Genomic DNA, 17,677 nt, shown 5'->3' with positions numbered 1-17,677 from the left:
GCTAAACAGCAGATGCTACAGGTAGAGCTAAGTGATCCCACAACAAAGAGATCAGAGCAAAGCTGTTCTACCACATTCAGTCAGAAATTGTGACGGGCAACTAAACAAATAAGAGGAAGGGGAGCCTCCATGAATGCGGCCATCCTCAATGATGTGGGAATTCAGCAGGTGAGTGCAAGACAAGTCAAGGGTTTAAAAGCATTTTCCGGTAGAAATGCTGGATGAGAATATCCTTGCAGGAAAAAAATACAGATGCATAAATATGGATTTCAAATACCCAACAAAACTGGTTTAATCTGGTTTGACCTCTACACATGTACAGTAACTTCATTGCAGTGTTAATGTAGGCCTTACTTGTGACCAATAAATAAATAAATTTCTACTTGTTACTGGCCACTGTCAGCTCAGATCTGGACATTGTCCAGATCTTGTTCTAAACACATTTATTCATCCTGTTCCCATATACCTGCAAAGCATTTCCTTCAATCAACGATACAATTACTAACCCTGGAAGCAAATTCCTCAGCATAGTTTATTTGTGTAAAGAGGACATATATCTCACTCTGCCATTAACATTGAGCTAGGGGCAAGCCCCAGTTCAGTGAGGAGTGTAGAAAAGCGCCTCTCTACACTCTGCACTAAAGTGTAGAAGAAATTAAAGGGTGGGCAGAAATTGGCAGATGGAGTATAATGTGGGAAAATTTGAAAATTTAAACTTGTCCACTTTGACAGGAAGAATAGAAAGCGTTGTTAGGGTCCTGGGTTCAAACCCCAAGGTATAGTATAAAACTAGACAAGACCCCCATCATTTTATTTTATTTTGGCATTTATGTGGTTGGATGCTCGCTCCAGGAGTAATTCTGCTGACAAATTAGAGTTTTTTTAACACATGTTTTGTTAATAACGCAGTTTAAATATGACTTTAATAAAATGAAGCAGCTTACCTTTTAACAGTTGAAAATAGTTAAAAAATGAAAGGAAACAGTTCTAATTTACCACTATTTCAAATAAGCAACAGTTCTCTTAGACTCAAATGCCACTTTAAATAGTTACTGGACCCACACGTACTTGCTATGAATTGTGAATAACCTTGAAGCTTTCAGGAAGGTTTTGATTTTCAGAGCAAATTGTACACTTCTGAATTTAAACAACCCCAGCCAGGAATTGAACATAAAGATGGTTTTTCTCTCTCTGCTACATACCTAGATCCTCCCATTAACCAGAGTATCACATGTCAAATAGGAGGCAGAGAGTGGGGGTCAATGGGTGCTATTCGGATTGGTGGTTGGTGACTAGTAGAGTGCCCCAGGGGTCGGTGCTGGGGCCTCAGCTATTTACCATTTATATAGATGATCTGGAGGAGGGAACCAAGTGTAGGGTGTCGAAATTTGCTGATGACACCAAGATTGGTGGAACGGCAAATTGTGTGGAGGGTGTGGAGAGTTTACAGAAGGATCTAGATAGGCTGGGCGAATGGGCCAGGAGCTGGCAAATGGAATTTAATGTTGGCAAGTGCGAGGTGGTCCACTTTGGTAGGAATAATGGTAGGAAGGAATATTACTTACGTGGCGAAAAACTGCAGCAGGCGACGGTGCAGAGTGACCTCGGGGTCCTTGGGCTGATGCCGGAGTTGAGGGGGTTGAGCTATGAGGAGAGGCTGAATAAACTAGGCTTGTACTTGTTAGAGTTTAGAAGAATGAGGGGAGATCTCATTGAGACGTATAAGATGATGAATGGGATGGATAGGATAGAGGTGGAGAGACTCTTCCCGCTCAGAAAGGATAGTAGGACTCGGGGGCACAGCCTCAAGATAAAGGGGGGTGCGGTTTAGAACGGCATTGAGGAGGAACTTCTTCACTCAAAGGGTGGTGAATCTCTGGAATTCTCTGCCTGTTGAAGTGGTGGAGGCTACCTCGCTAAATATTTTTAAGACGCGGGTTGATGGGTTTTTGATGAGAGGGGATTAAGGGTTATGGGGAGAGGGCGGGAATGTGGAACTGAGCCACGACAGATCAGCCATGATCTTATTGAATGGCGGGGCAGGCTCAAAGGGCTAGATGGCCTACTCCTGCTCCTATTTCTTATGTTCTTATGTTCTTATGAGTCGCAAAAACCCGGCTTGCAGGTGCAGCAGGTGGTCAGCAAGGCGAATGGGATGCTGGCCTTCATGGCGAGGGGGATTGAATATAAAAATAGGGAGGTCTTGCTGCAGCTGTATAGGGCATTGGTGAGGCCGCAGCTGGAGTACTGTGTGCAGTTTTGGGCGCCGTACTTACGCAAGGATATTTTGGCCTTGGAGGGAGTGCAGAGGAGGTTTACTAGGCTGATGCCGGAGTTGAGGGGGTTGAGCTATGAGGAGAGGCTGAATAAACTAGGCTTGTACTCGTTAGAGTTTAGAAGAATGAGGGGAGATCTCATTGAGACGTATAAGATGATGAATGGGATGGATAGGATAGAGGTGGAGAGACTCTTCCCGCTCAGAAAGGACAGTAGGACTAGGGGGCACAGCCTCAAGATAAAGGGGGGGCGGTTTAGAACGGAGTTGAGGAGGAACTTCTTCACTCAAAGGGTGGTGAATCTCTGGAATTCTCTGCCCGTTGAAGTGGTGGAGGCTACCTCGCTAAATATTTTTAAGACACGGGTTGATGGGTTTTTGATAAGAGAGGGGATTAAGGGTTATGGGGAGAGGGCGGGAATGTGGAACTGAGCCACGACAGATCAGCCATGATCTTATTGAATGGCGGGGCAGGCTCGAAGGGCTAGATGGCCTATTCCTGCTCCTATTTCTTATGTTCTTATGACCCTGTTTACATAAACAAAAACCCTAGCTTCTATTCCTTTAATCAAAAAACCCAGGGGACCTTTTCATCTATAAACAAAAATCCATTTCTCTTTCTTAAATAAACACTATATGGCTAAAATAACTAATCTTCCTGCTTTCTCAGCATCTGAGCTAGATTTCTTCCATACATACTAACTGCCTGCAAACAAAACTGAGTCTTAAAACATTCCCCTTAAACATGAAATATCATTACAGCAGTATAATATGTAAATGGAGGAACATTGCAGAACTCAGTACAACAGGAGGTACTGGGTGTCATGGTATGTAAAACACAAAATATTAATGTGCAGGTACAGCAAATTATTAGGATGGCAAATGGAATGTTGGCATTTTTTGCAAGGTGAACAGAATATAAAAGGATGGAAATTTTACTGTAATTGTACAAGGTTTTGATGAGACTACATCTGGAATACTGGGTACAGTTATGATGTACTTATTTAAAAAAAGATATAATTGCATTAGGAATAGTTTAGAGAAAGTTCAATCATCTCATTCTTAGAGTGAAGGGCTTATCTTATGAAAAAAGATTGAACAGTTTGGCCTACACTCATTGGCTTTCAGAAGACTGAAGGATGAACATATTGAAACAGTCAAGATCCTGAAGGGACAACAGAATTGATATCCAGAGGAAGTTTCCACTTGTGGAGGACACAATTTAAGAATAAGAGGGTTTTTTTTAAGATTGGGATGAGAAGAAATTGCTAGTTGGTGGAATTCTCTTCCCCAGAAAGCAGTGGAGCCTAAGCCATTGCACTTATTCAAGGCTGATTTCAATTTTTGATAGACGAGGGAGTGAAGGCTATGCAGGGAATACCGGAAAATGGAGTTAAGACCACAATCAGATCAACTATCATCTTGTTGAATAGCAGAGCAGGCTCGAAAGGCCAAATGGCTCCAAAGTCCAATGTTCCTATAAAATGGTGCTGTTTCAAACAGCTTATTTTAGCCCCTTCCTGAAGCTCTGCTATTCCACGTGCAGTCTCTGTGTCAGTCTCAGTCAATCACTTAGTTTTGATCAGAAGAGATTTCTTCATTCACAGCATTGTGATCTCTGGGATGTCTACTCCAGAGTGTTGTCAATGCTCTAGCTTGATTTTATTCAAGTTTGAGATAGCCAGATTTTTCTCCTTTCAGAGAATCAAGGCAAATGGGAAATTAATAGGAGTTGAGGCACAAAGTCAATCACGATCATATTTAATGGCAGAGTAGGTGTAAGTGCTCATATGGTCTACTCCTATTTCTTATGTTTAAATCTCAGACATCACTCTTTAGCTAATTTATTTTTATTCATTTGTGGGACATGGGCGTTGCTGGCTGGCCAGCATTTATTTTCTATTCCTAGTTGCCCTTGAGAAGATGGTGGTGAGCTGCCTTCTTGAATCGCTGCAGTCCATGTGCTGTGGGTTGACCCACAATGCCGTTAGGGAGGGAATTTCAGGATTTTGACCCAGAGATGGCAAAGGAACAGCAATATATTTCCAAGTCAGGATGGTGAGTGGCTTGAAGGGGAACTTGCAGGTGGTGGTGTTCCCCTGCATTTGCTACCCTCGTCCTTCTGGATGGAAGTGGTCGTGGGTTTGAAAGATGCTGTCTAAGGATCTTTGATGAATTGCTGTAGTGCATTTTGTAGATAGTACACACTGCTGCTATTGAGTGTCTTTGGTAGAGGGAGTGGATGTTTGTAGATGTGATGCCAGTCAAGTGGGCTGCTTTGTCCTGGATGGTGTCAAGCTTCTTGAATGTTGTTGGAGCTGCACCCATCCAGGCAAGTAGGGATTCTCCCATCACATACTTAACTTGTGCCTTGTAGATGGTGAATAGGCTTTGGGGAGTCAGGAGATGAAGTTACTCACCATAGTATTCCTAGCCTCTGAGCTGCTTTTGTAGTCACTGTGTTTATGTGGTGAATCCAGTTGAGTTTCTGGTCAATGGTAACCCCAAGGAGGTTGACAGTGGGATATTCTGTGAAGGCAACACCATTGAATGTCAAGGGGCAGTGATTAGAGTGTCTCTTATTGGTGTTGGTCATTGCTTGGCATCTGTGTGGTGCGAATGTTACTTGCCACTTGTCCAAGCCTGGATATTGTCCAGATGTTATTGCATCTGAACATGAACTGCTTCAGTTTGGTTCATTCATGTGATATTCTGGGTGGCATGGTAATAGAGTGGTTAGCACTGCTGCCTCATACTGCCAGGGATCCAGGTTCAATTCCAGCCTTGGGTGACTGTGTGGAGTTTGCATGTTCATTCTGTCTTTCCTCTGGCTGCTCCAGTTTTCTCTCAAGGTCCAGATATGTGCAAATTAAGTAGATTGACTATGGTAAATTGCCTTAGTGTCCCAAGATGTAAAGGTTGGATGGATTGGCCATGTATGGGATTATGGGGATAGCATGAGAGAGAGGGCTTGGGTAAGATGCTCTGTCAGAGAGTTGGTGCAGACTCAATGGGCTAAATGGCCTCTTTCTACACTGTGGGAATTCTATGATATCAAGAAAACAGCTGAGTACGTTGGATATAGCAGAGTCTATGGACCCCTACTATGTGCCATCTTATGTACTGAAGATGGTACTGCAGAATTAGCTGTGTCTTGAGCTAAGCTGTTCCAGCACAGGAACAACACTGGCACCTATTCAACAACACTTCATAGAATCATAGCATCCCTACAATGCAGAAGGAGGCCATTTGGCTCATTGAGCCTACATCGATAACAATCTATCCCTAACCTATCTCCATAACCCAACGTATTTACCTTGCTAATCTCCTTGACACTAAGGGGCAATTTGGCATAGCCAATCAATCTAACCCACACATCTTTGGACTTTGCGAGGAAGCTGGAGCACCCAGAGGAACCCCATACTGACACTGGGAGAATGTGTAGACTCCATACAGAGAGTAATCCAAGGCTGGAACTGAACCCGGGTTCCTGGATCTATAAGGCAGCAGTGCTAACCACTGTGCCACCATGCCACCCATGCATTTTCATGCATGTTCAGTTCCCAAAAGTAGGGCAAGTCCAAATCAACCAACTATGAACAAGGACAATAACTTTAACGTAATGAAATGTACAGGAGCATTATATCCGTCTTTATATCCAGGTGCCATATTGAAAAGGCATCCAACATCATCTTCTAAGAAAGAAGGTGGACAACCTGAAAATAAAGATAATTCTCTGGGAGCACTCTGAGATCAGAAGATGAGCCTCCTGAGAATGAAGATGTATCTCCAGGAACTTTCTGAGGCTGGAAGATGGACCCCATCATTTGGAAAATCCACCTGCAAATCTTTCCCAACCCATGGCTATGCTGGCTCATGTCCAAATGGAGCAAGACCTGGATGATATCCAAGTTTGGGCTGACAAATGGGAAATAACTTTCATGCCACATTAGTGCCAGGAAATGACCATCTCCAAAAAGAGAGGATCTAACCATCACCCCTTGACGTTCAGTGGTATTACCATCACTGAATCCTCCATTATCAACATCCTGGGGGGTTAGCATTGATCAGAGACTGAACTGGACTTTCCAAAAGAGTGGGGGAGGGGGTGGTGTGGAGGCAGCATGTTGGCACAGTGGTCAGTACAGTTGTTTGGGGAGGGGGGAGGTAGTGGGCCTGGATAACATGCCCTTTTGGAGAGTCGGTGCAGACTTGATGGGCCAAATGGCTCTTTCTGCACCGTAGGGATTTAGGGATTCTATAATACTGTGGCTACCAGAGCAGGTAAAAGGCTATGAACTCTCTAGCGAGTAAGTCACTACCTGACATTCCCCCCCCCCCCCCCCAAAGCCTGTTCACCATCTATAAGCTACAAGTCAGGAGTGTAATGGAATACTCCCTTTTGCCTGGATGATTACAGTTCCAATGACAGCGGCTGGGTGTACCATCTACAAATGCCTTCAGGAACTCAACAAGCTTCCTTAAGCGGCACCTTTCAAACCGAAACCACTACCTTCTCGAAGGACAAGAGCAGCAGATACCTGGGAACACCACCTGGAAGTTCCCCTCCAAACCAATCACCGTTGTGACTTGGAAATATAATGCTGTTTCTTCACTGTCGCTGGGTCAGTGAAGAATCTGGGAACTCTCTCATTAATAGCACTGTTGGTGTACCTACACTTCAAGGACTGCAGCGGTTCAAGAAAGCATCTCACTGCCACCTACTGGAGGGCAATTAGGGACAGGCAATAAAAATGCTGATCTAGCCACATCCTGTAAAATGATTAAAAATCGAGCTGTAGGTGACTTCCATCCTGAACTCCGGAGGTAGTCCAAGGCATCTGTATGCCACGTTATTCCGACTGCGTTTCATGCTGTCATGTTTCTCCTGCAGCATCGCAGGGAGTTGGGCTTTGATCTGCATCATATTAACAGGATGCAAACGAGGTTCACGCCCTTGTCTGGTGGGTTTTCCAACTCACATGGCAGGTACCACTAGGTTTCCTGCTGTAAATTCACACTGGTGTGATTTTTGGGACTCCTGCCATCTTCTTCCCCCATACCCACCATCAAATATGCTGGCAGGGACTTGGGAGAATTCTGTCCTCTGTATTTCTACTTCCTCACACCAGACGTAATCCAGGCAAATCTGCATTATACCCTCTACTATTATACTTTTCTATAGTATGGAACGTGATACTTGACACAATAATTTAACTGAATCTTATTAATGTTCAATATAGCCTTATTATGTATATTCTATTCTATTTTTAAGAAATCAAAAATTCAATTAGCCTTTGCTTTAAACCCTCACACTGTCTATGTCCTGTGAACTTGTAACCTTAAATCTCTTTACTCTGACACAGCATGAAACCTACATTGACAATAACTTGCATTTATATAATGTCATTGTAGAGTTATAAAACAACCAAATGCCCTTCAGAGTATGGTCATTGCTAATTTTAGACAAAATTGATGATGTCACACTAAGTGACATTGATTTCTACATGCCACTTTCAGCCCTATCCCTCATCTTATCAATATCCATTTGCAACTGAGATACCTCTTATCTTGCTGTCAGATGAAATTTCAACATTATTCCCTAGAGACCTATATCAAAATTGTTCATATCATTGGACTGAACCCAGAAGTACCAGGCAACCACTTTTAGCTATGTTTAAAAGCTGTTCTCATACTCTGCTCTCTTCATGCTATATTTAAAAACATAGAATGATAGAATCCCACTGTGCAGAAGGAGGCCGTTCGGCCCATCGAGTCTGCACTGACCATAATCCCATGCAGGGTCTATCTCCATAACCCCATGCATTTACTCTAGTAGTCATCTTGACACTCCTGGGACAAATTAGCATGGCTGATCCACCTAACCTGCACATTTTGTACTGTGGGAGGAAACACACGCAGAGATAGGGAGAATGTGCAAACTCCACACAGTGACCCAAGCCAGGAATCGAACCCAGGTTAGATTATTTTTGCACATTCCATTCTATAGAAAGGATATTATATCGCAAGGATATAATGCAAATTTTCCAGGATTATGTCTGGAATGAGGAAATACAAATCCAGAGGACAGAATTCTCCCAAATCCCTGCCAGTATATTCGATGGTGGGCAGGGGGGAATAAAATGGCAGGAGACCCAGAAACCATACCGGTATGAATTTGCAACAGGAAATCCAGTAGTGCCTGCCATGCGAGTTGGAAAACCCACCAGAGGCGGGCTTGAACCTTATTTGCATCCTGTTAATACAATGTGAGGCAGCAGTGCTAACCACTGTGCCACCATGCTGCCCTGTCATAGAAAATAGAAAACATAGAAAATAGAAGCAACAGTAGGCGATTTGGCCCTTTGAATGTGCTCTATCATTCATTTAGATCACAGCTGATCATCAAATTCAATATCCTGATCTCACCCTTCCCCATATCTCTTGATCCCTTTATCCCCAAGAGCTACATCTAATTTTTTTTCTTGAAATTACATGACGCTTTGACTTCAACTACTTTCTGTGGTAGTGAATTCCACCACCCTCTGGGAAAGAAATATCTCGTCTCAGTCCTAAAAGGTTTACACCTTTATCTGCAAACTATGACCCTCCACCATCAAGGACATTCGTTCAGAATCTACCTTTTCTAATCCTGTTAGAGTTTTCTAAGTTTCTATGACATCCTCTCTCACTCTTCTGAACTCCAATGACTATAATCCTAACTGATTTAGTCTCCTCATATACCATCACAGGAATCAGCCTGATAAACCTTTTCCATACTACCTCTTTAGCAAGGACATCTTTCCTCAGATAAGGACACCAAAACTCCATGTGTGGCCTCACCAACACCCAATACAATTGCAGTAAAACATCCTTATTCCTATATTTGAATTCTGTTGCTATGAAGGCCGACATACTATTTGCCTTCTATACTGAAGGGAAGAGCAAACATTAACTTATTCTAGCAAATTAAGTGGGCATCCATTACGTTAGTACTGGAACCTCATGCCATTCCATATATTTGAATGCTGTGTCTCTCAGCGAGATTTTTTTTTATTCAATCATGGGACACGGGCATCGCTGACTGGCCAGCATTTATTGCACATTCACAGTTACCCTTGTTCAGTGGATAGTTGAAAGTTAACCACATTGCTGTGGCTCTGGAGTCCCATGTAGGCCAGATCAGGTAAGGATGACAGATTTCCTTCCCTAAAGGACATTAGTGAATCAGATGGATTTTTCTGGCAATTAGCAATGGTTTCATCGTCATCAGTAGATTTGTAATTCCAGTTTTTTTATTGAATTCAAATTCCACCATCTGCTGTGGCGGGATTCGAACCCGTGACCCCAGAACATTTGCTGAGTTTCTGGATTAATAGTCCAGCAATAATACCACCAGGCATCACCTCCTAAAAGTAAGGGAGGAGCAGCACATTAGGAGGGATAACTTCATGATATCCATATTTTAACTGTATCTGTGGGTTCGCCAAAAGGACATTTTTTGTAATAGTTTGAACAATCAGGTGTTCATGCATAGCTAATACATGTAGGTAGAACATTACAGCACAAACAGGCCCTTCGGCCCACAAGTTGCATCGATCACATCCATACCTACCAAGCCACAGAACTATCTGTAACTCCTAATCCCATTAAATCCCATATACTCATCCAGAAGTCTTTTAAAAGACCCCAGTGAGTTTGCCTCTACCACCACTGACGGCAGCCGATTCCACTCACTCACCACCCTCTAAGTGAAAAACTTACCCCTAACATCTCCTCTGTACTTGCTTCCCAGCACCTTAAACCTGTGTCCTCTCATAGTGACTATTTCAGCCCTGGGAAATAGCCTCCGAGAATCCACCCTATCTATTCCTCTCAACATTTTATAAACCTCTATCAGGTCATCTCTCAACCTTCGTCTCTCCAGGGAGAAGAGACCTAGCTCCCTCAACCTACCTTCATAAGGCATGCCTCCCAATCCAGGCAACATCCTTGTAAATCTCCTCTGCACCCTTGCAATAGCCTCCACATCCTTCTTGTAGTGAGGCCACCAGAATTGCGCACAGTACTCCAAGTGGGGTCTGACAAGGGTCTTATAAAGTTGCAGCATTACCTCCCGACTCCTAAACTCAATCCCTCGATTAATGAAGGCCAGTACACCATACGCCTTCTTGACCACATCCTCCACCTGTGAGGCCGATTTGAGCATCCTATGGACCCAGACCCCAAGATCCTTCTGCTCCTCAACACTGCTAAGACACCTACCCTTGATATTATACTCCTTCATCCCATTGGTCCTGCCAAAATGGACCACTACACATTTATCCGCGTTGAAGTCCATCTGCCACTTCTCTGCCCAGTCTTGCATCCTATCTATGTCACGCTGCAGCTTCTGACATCCCTCCAGACTATCCACAACACCACCAACCTTTGTATCGTCAGCAAACTTACTAACCCATCCCTCCACTTCCTCATCCAGATCATTTATGAAAATGACAAACAGCAAGGGTCCTAGAACAGATCCCTGGGGCGCTCCACTGGTGACTGACCTCCTTACAGAAAAAGACCTATCCACAACCACTCTCTGCCTTCTGCAGGCAAGCCATTTCTGGATCCACAAGGCCAAAGCCCCTTGGATACCATGCCATCTCACCTTCTCAAGAAGTTTTGCATGGGGGACCTTATCAAACGCCGTGCTGAAGTCCATGTAAACCACATCCACCGCTCTTACTTCATCAATGTGTTCAGTCACATTTTCAAAGAACTCAGCTAGGCTCGTAAGGCACGACCTGCCCTTGACAAAGCTGTGCTGACTATTTCTGATCATTCTAAACTTCTCTAAATGCTCATAAATCTTGTCCCTCAGAATCCTCTCCATCAACTCACCAACCACTGAGGTCAGACTCATCGGTCGGTAATTTCCCGGGCTATCCCTGTTCCCTTTCTTGAAAATAGGAACCACATCCGCAATCCTCCGGAACCTCTCCCGTCTCCAACGATGATGCAAAGATCATCGCCAGGGGCTCTGCAATCACTTCCCTCACCTCCCACAGTAACCTGGGGTATATCCCATCCGGTCCTGGTGACTTGTCTATCTTGATAGAATTTAAAAGTTCCAACACATCCTCTTTCTTAATGTCCACATACTCAATCTTTTCAGACTGCTGCAAACCTGTAGTACAACCTCCCAGATCACTTTCCACCGTGAATACCGAGGCAAAGTACTCATTAAGCACCTCAGCCATTTCTTCCGGTTCCACACAGACTTTTCCCCCTTCACCTTTTATAGGTCCTATCCCTTTACTTCTCATCCTTTTACTTTTCACATATTTGTAGAACACCTTGGGATTCTACATAAGAACATAAGAAATAGGAGCAGGAGTAGGCCATCTAGCCCTTCGAGCCTGCCCCGCCATTCAATAAGATCATGGCTGATCTGTCGTGGCTCAGTTCCACATTCCCGCCCTCTCCCCATAACCCTTAATCCCCTCTCTTATCAAAAACCCATCAACCCGCGTCTTAAAAATATTTAGCGAGGCCGCCTCCACCACCTCAACGGGCAGAGAATTCCAGAGATTCACCACCCTTTGAGTGAAGAAGTTCCTCCTCAACTCCGTTCTAAACCGCACCTCCTTTATCTTGAGGCTGTGCCCCCTAGTCCTACTGTCCTTTCTGAGCAGGAAGAGCCTCTCCACCTCTATCCTATCCATCCCATTCATCATCTTATACGTCTCAATGAGATCTCCCCTCATTCTTCTAAACTCTAACGAGTACAATCCTAGTTTATTCAGCCTCTCCTCATAGCTCAACCCCCTCAACTCCGGCATCAGCCTAGTAAACTTCCTCTGCACTCCCTCCAAGGCCAAAATATCCTTGCGTAAGTACGGCGCCCAAAACTGCACACAGTACTCCAGCTGCGGCCTCACCAATGCCCTATACAGCTGCAGCAAGACCTCCCTACTTTTATATTCAATCCCCCTCGCAATGAAGGCCAGCATCCCATTCGCCTTCCTGACCACCTGCTGCACCTGCAAGCTGGGTTTTTGCGACTCATGCACAAGGACCCCGAGGTCCCTCTGCACTGTCGCCTGCTGCAGTTTTTCTCCACGTAAGTAATAATCCTTCCTACCATTATTCCTACCAAAGTGGACCACCTCACACTTGCCAACATTAAATTCCATTTGCCAGCTCCTGGCCCATTCGCCCAGCCTATCTAGATCCTTCTGCAGACTCTCCACACCCTCCGCGCAATTTGCCGTTCCACCAATCTCGGTGTCATCAGCAAATTTCGACACCATACACTCGGTTCCCTCCTCCAGATCATCTATATAAATGGTAAATAGCTGAGGCCCCAGCACCGACCCCTGGGGCACTCCGCTAGTCACCAACCTCCAATCCGAATAGCACCCATTGTTCCCCACTCTCTGCCTCCTATTTGACAACCAGTCCTCTATCCACGCTAACACCCTACCCCCAACTCCATGTCCCCTGACCTTCTGCAATAACCTCTTGTGAGGTACCTTATCAAACGCCTTCTGAAAATCAAGAAAGACCACATCCACCGGCTCTCCTCTATCCACCGCCCTAGAGACATCCTCATAGAACTCCAGTAAATTTGTCAGACACAACTTCCCCTTAACGAAACCGTGCTGCGTCTGCTCTATCAAGCAATTCCCCTCAAGATGCCTCGTTATTTCCTCCTTGATGACGGATTCTAACATTTTACCTACAACAGACGTTAAACTAACCGGCCTATAATTCCCCGCCTTTTGTCTGGCACCCTTCTTAAACAACGGCGTAACATTAGCCGCTTTCCAATCTTCCGGCACTTCCCCGGAATCCAGCGACGTCTGGAAAATAACCACCAAGGCATCCACTATCACCTCCGCCATTTCTTTCAGAACCCTCGGATGCATTCCATCCGGTCCTGGGGACTTGTCCACAATCAGTCCCTCCAGTCTGTCGAGCACCGCCTCTCTAGTAACAGTAATGTCATTGAGACCCTCCAGTCCTACCACCTTTCCATTGCTAACACCCGGCAAATTATTCACGTCCTCCTCTGTGAAGACCGAGACAAAAAAGTTATTCAAGACCTCAGCCATTTCCCCATCCCCTACCACTAAGTCCCCCCTCTCATCCTCTAAGGGTCCAACGTTCACCCTAGCCAGCCTCTTCCTTTTTATATACTTATAAAAACTCTTGCTATCCTTTTTTATATCAAGCGCTAGCCCAGCTTCATAGTTTCTCCTACCCTTCTTTATCAATTTCTTTGTCAATCCTTGTTGGCATTTAAACCTCTCCCAATCCTCTTCTCGCCCACTACTCCTAGCTACTCTAAACGCCTCCGCTTTTAATTTAACACTTTCCTTCACCTCCTTCGTTATCCACGGCTTATTACTTCTCCTCCTACGGTCCTTTTTGACCATTGGAATAAATTTCTGCTGAGCACCAAGAAAGATCTCCTTAAAAATCCTCCACTGCTCCTCAGCAGACCTACCTTCCAACGCGCTCCCCCAGTCCACATTCGCCAATTCCTCTCTCATCCTACCATACTCCCCTCTGTTCAAACAAAGGACACGTGTCCGGGAACCCACTTTCTCCTCCTCCATCTGCACCAGAAACTCCACCATACAATGATCACTCTCCCCAAAAGGATCCTTCACCGCAAGGTCCCTGATTCTACCCGCCTTATTACATAGCACCAGATCCAAGATAGCTCGCTCCCTTGTCGGCTCCAACACACACTGTTCAAGGAAACTATCCCGGCAGCATTCCAAGAACTCCTCCTCGAGCCCACCGCGTCCAACATGGGTCGACCAATCAATATGCAGATTGAAATCCCCCATAATTACGGCCGTCCCATTCCTGTGCGCCGCACTTATTTGCGCGTTAACAGCCCGCCCCACCTCCAGATCATTTTTCGGGGGCCTATAGATGACACCCACCAGCGTCTTCCTCCCTTTGCTGTTCCTAATCTGTACCCACAACGATTCCACTTTCTGCTCCTTGGCTCCAATATCATCCCTTGCTACCACCCTGATGCTGTCCTTAATCAGCAGAGCTACACCCCCCCCTTTTTCCTCCCGCCTATCCTTCCTAAACACTTGATACCCCTGGACATTCAGCTCCCAGTCCCTGTCACCTTGCAGCCACATCTCTGGAATGGCCACCAGATCATATCCATTTGTGCTGATCTGCGCCACCAGCTCATCCACTTTATTCCGAACGCTTCGTGCATTCAGATAAAGAGCCTTCATCCCAGCCTTCACCTGGACCCTATCTGCCGGAACGCTACCAACCATACTCACGCCCCCTACTCCCTTTATTATAGAACATAGAACATAGAACATTACAGCGCAGAACAGGCCCTTCGGCCCACGATGTTGCGCCGACCAGTTACAAAAACAATGACCCACTAGCCTATACCAATCCCTTTTCGTCCATAAACCTATCCAGAGATCTCTTAAACGCCCCCAAACTAGACGCATTTACAACTGCAGCAGGCAGGGCATTCCAATCCCTCACCACCCGCTGGGTAAAGAACCTACCCCTGACATCCGTCCTGTAGCTACCCCCCCTTAATTTAAAGCCATGCCCCCTCGTGCTAGCTTTCTCCATCCGAGGAAAAAGGCTATCACTATCCACCCTATCTAAACCTCTAATCATCTTATATGTTTCAATAAGATCCCCTCTTAGCCGCCTTCTTTCCAACGAAAACAACCCTAAATCCCTCAGTCTCTCCTCATAGGACCTCCCCACCATACCAGGCAACATCCTAGTAAACCTCCTCTGCACCCTCTCCAACGCCTCCACATCCTTCTTGTAATGCGGGGACCAGAACTGCACACAGTACTCCAAGTGCGGCCGCACTAGAGTAGTGTACAGTTGCAACATTACACTGCGACTCCTAAATTCAATCCCCCTACCAATAAACGCCAAGACACCGTACGCCTTCTTGACAACCTTATCTACTTGATTCCCAACTTTCAGGGATCTATGTACACACACACCGAGATCCCTCTGTTCATCCACACTATTCAGAGTCCTCCCGTTAGCCCTATACTCGACACATCTGTTGCTCCTACCAAAGTGAATTACCTCACACTTCTCCGCATTAAATTCCATCCGCCACCTCTCGGCCCAGCTCTGCAACCTATCTAAGTCTCCCTGCAGACTATGACACCCTTCCTCACAATCTACCACACCTCCAACTTTGGTGTTATTGGGACATCCTCGGCCTCTACCCTTACCTGTACCCTCTCCTTAACTTTAAGCCTCTTAATGTCACCTACCCTCGCACCCTCCCCCCCACTAATTAGTTTAAAGCCCTGTCTACAGTCCTCTTTACACGATTAGCCAGCACTCTGGTCCCAGCATGGTTCATACTCACCCCATCCCGCCCAAACAGGTCCCACCACCCCCAATACTGATGCCAGTGCCCCATAAATGCAAACCCATTCCTCCCACACCAATCCCTGAGCCACCCATTCACTTCTTTAATCCTGTCCACCCTACGCCCGTCTGCACTCGGTTCAGGCAGTAGCCCAGAGATAGCCACCTTGTCAGTTCTACTTTTTAATTCCATTCCCAGCTTTTCGTACTCCCTCCCCAGATCCTCAGTTCTCATTTTGCCTACGTCATTGGCACCCACATGTACCACAACGACCGGATTCTCACCCTCCCACTCCAGGTTTCTCTGCAGCCCAGATGCGACATCCCGGACCCGAGCACCAGGCAGACAACACACCCTTCTGTGGACTTTGTCATTGTGACAAAGGACAGTGTCAATACCCTTCACCCCACTATCCCCAACTACTACTACGTTCCTTTTCACCTTCTCTTTGCCTATGCCCTGCTGCATCACTGTACCGTGTGCAGTTTGCTCACTGACCTCACCTCCCTCGTCCAGACTGGAAGCAAGAACCTCAAACCTGTTATGCAGATTGAGAGGCTGAGGCCTCCTCTCCCCACCCCCTTTCCTCCTCTCCCCATCCCCCTTCCTCCTCTCAGCAGCCCCCTCTTGTTCCTGACCCTTAGAGTTAGCCAGTCTGGGGCGGGGGGGGGTGAATGTCACTTGCACCCCATTGACAATGGCACCCTCTCTCCCCCTGATGAGCCTCAGTGTCTGTTGCTCAGAGGCCAGCTCATCTACCTTGAGCTGGAGCTCCTCCAGTAACCTGCACTTACTGCAGACGTGGTCACCTGGGAGGACCCTGGGGTCCACCAGTTCCCACATCATACAGAAACAACACATCACATGCCCCTCCATTATTCACTGTAGTAGTATTGAAAATTTCCACACGAACTTACCTGGCCCTTTTTGCCTGCAAGCCCTTTTGATCTTAAGCCCTAATAGCTCACTCTGCTTCCCTCTCACTCCACTGCCCGCTCCGACGCTGCCCGCTGTCTACACCAGGCCTCCTTTTAAACCTGGCACTGATTTAAAGCTTGCTCCCCCACAACTCCCTTCTAACCACTCCCTCAGAATTCTTAAAGCGGTAAATACAAAAAGCCCACAAAAATGCTGTTAAATGATTTAAACAGTTCTACAAGGTTAGTTCTTACTACAAAGTGCTTTAAACTTATTTAAACAGGTTTTTAACAGGTAGTTTCTTATCTGTCTCCCTGCTCCTTCACTCGTCTGCTCCAGCAAACAAACATTCTCCTTAATCTTACCCGCCAAGGCCTTCTCGTGGCCCCTTCTGGCTCTCCTAATTTCCTTTTTAAGCTCCCTTCTACAAGCTTTATACTCCTCTAGATCCTTAACATCTCCTAGCTCTCTGAGTAATATGTAGTATAGGACAAGCCTTATTGTATACTGATGCAGAATGTAAGAAAATCGTGGTTAATACATTACGACTAAAAACTAATGTTATTTCTTGCAGCCGTTCATCTCCTGAAGGACAAAGTTTTCGGTCTGTTGAAACTGAAAAACCAATCGTTCGACAAAGGTCTCAATCACAGCCAGCACAGTGTCATGAATCTGAGGATGATGATGATTATGAAAATGTAAGAACATGCTTTTCTTTTGTGAGTACCCTTCACTCACTGGTTGTAATCAATGCAAGCAACTCCATCAATATTTATTTCCCCGGTTCTCTACCCAATAGCCCAGATTACAGCACAGTAGAGTGTGCTCTAAGAGATAAAAAATATCACTATTTGAATTATATTGTTACTTTTTAAATATTTAATGTTGAAATGCTACTGTTCCTATTATCTATATGTTAGAGTTTGAGTGTGAAGTGAAATCTTTCTTCCCCATCTCTTATCTCTGTTCATCTCACAATATTTTATTGTTTTTAGTCTGTAAATAGTGACTTTTGATAATATTGGCCTCCTTGTATAAAACATTATCAAATTATCAAAATGTTAATGTTTCATAATGAATTATATTGTGAA

The 17,677-nt window shown here is 45.3% G+C and overlaps 1 protein-coding gene across 1 annotated transcript in view; it reads left to right on the top strand.

Annotated features, from left to right (window-relative positions):
• The window catches only part of sh3bp2 (SH3-domain binding protein 2), a 120,947-nt gene that overhangs the window by 90,765 nt on the left and 12,505 nt on the right, over positions 1-17,677 (top strand). The window contains exon 9 of the mRNA XM_080182516.1: positions 17,161-17,284. Coding sequence (XP_080038642.1) covers positions 17,161-17,284 — 124 coding nt within the window. The remainder of the gene's footprint in view (positions 1-17,160; positions 17,285-17,677) is intronic.

Source organism: Carcharhinus amblyrhynchos, unplaced genomic scaffold, assembly GCF_965287045.1.
Source record: "Carcharhinus amblyrhynchos unplaced genomic scaffold, sCarAmb.v2.hapA scaffold_61, whole genome shotgun sequence".
Lineage (NCBI taxonomy): Eukaryota > Metazoa > Chordata > Chondrichthyes > Carcharhiniformes > Carcharhinidae > Carcharhinus > Carcharhinus amblyrhynchos.
This window is presented reverse-complemented; position numbering and strand designations above follow the sequence as displayed.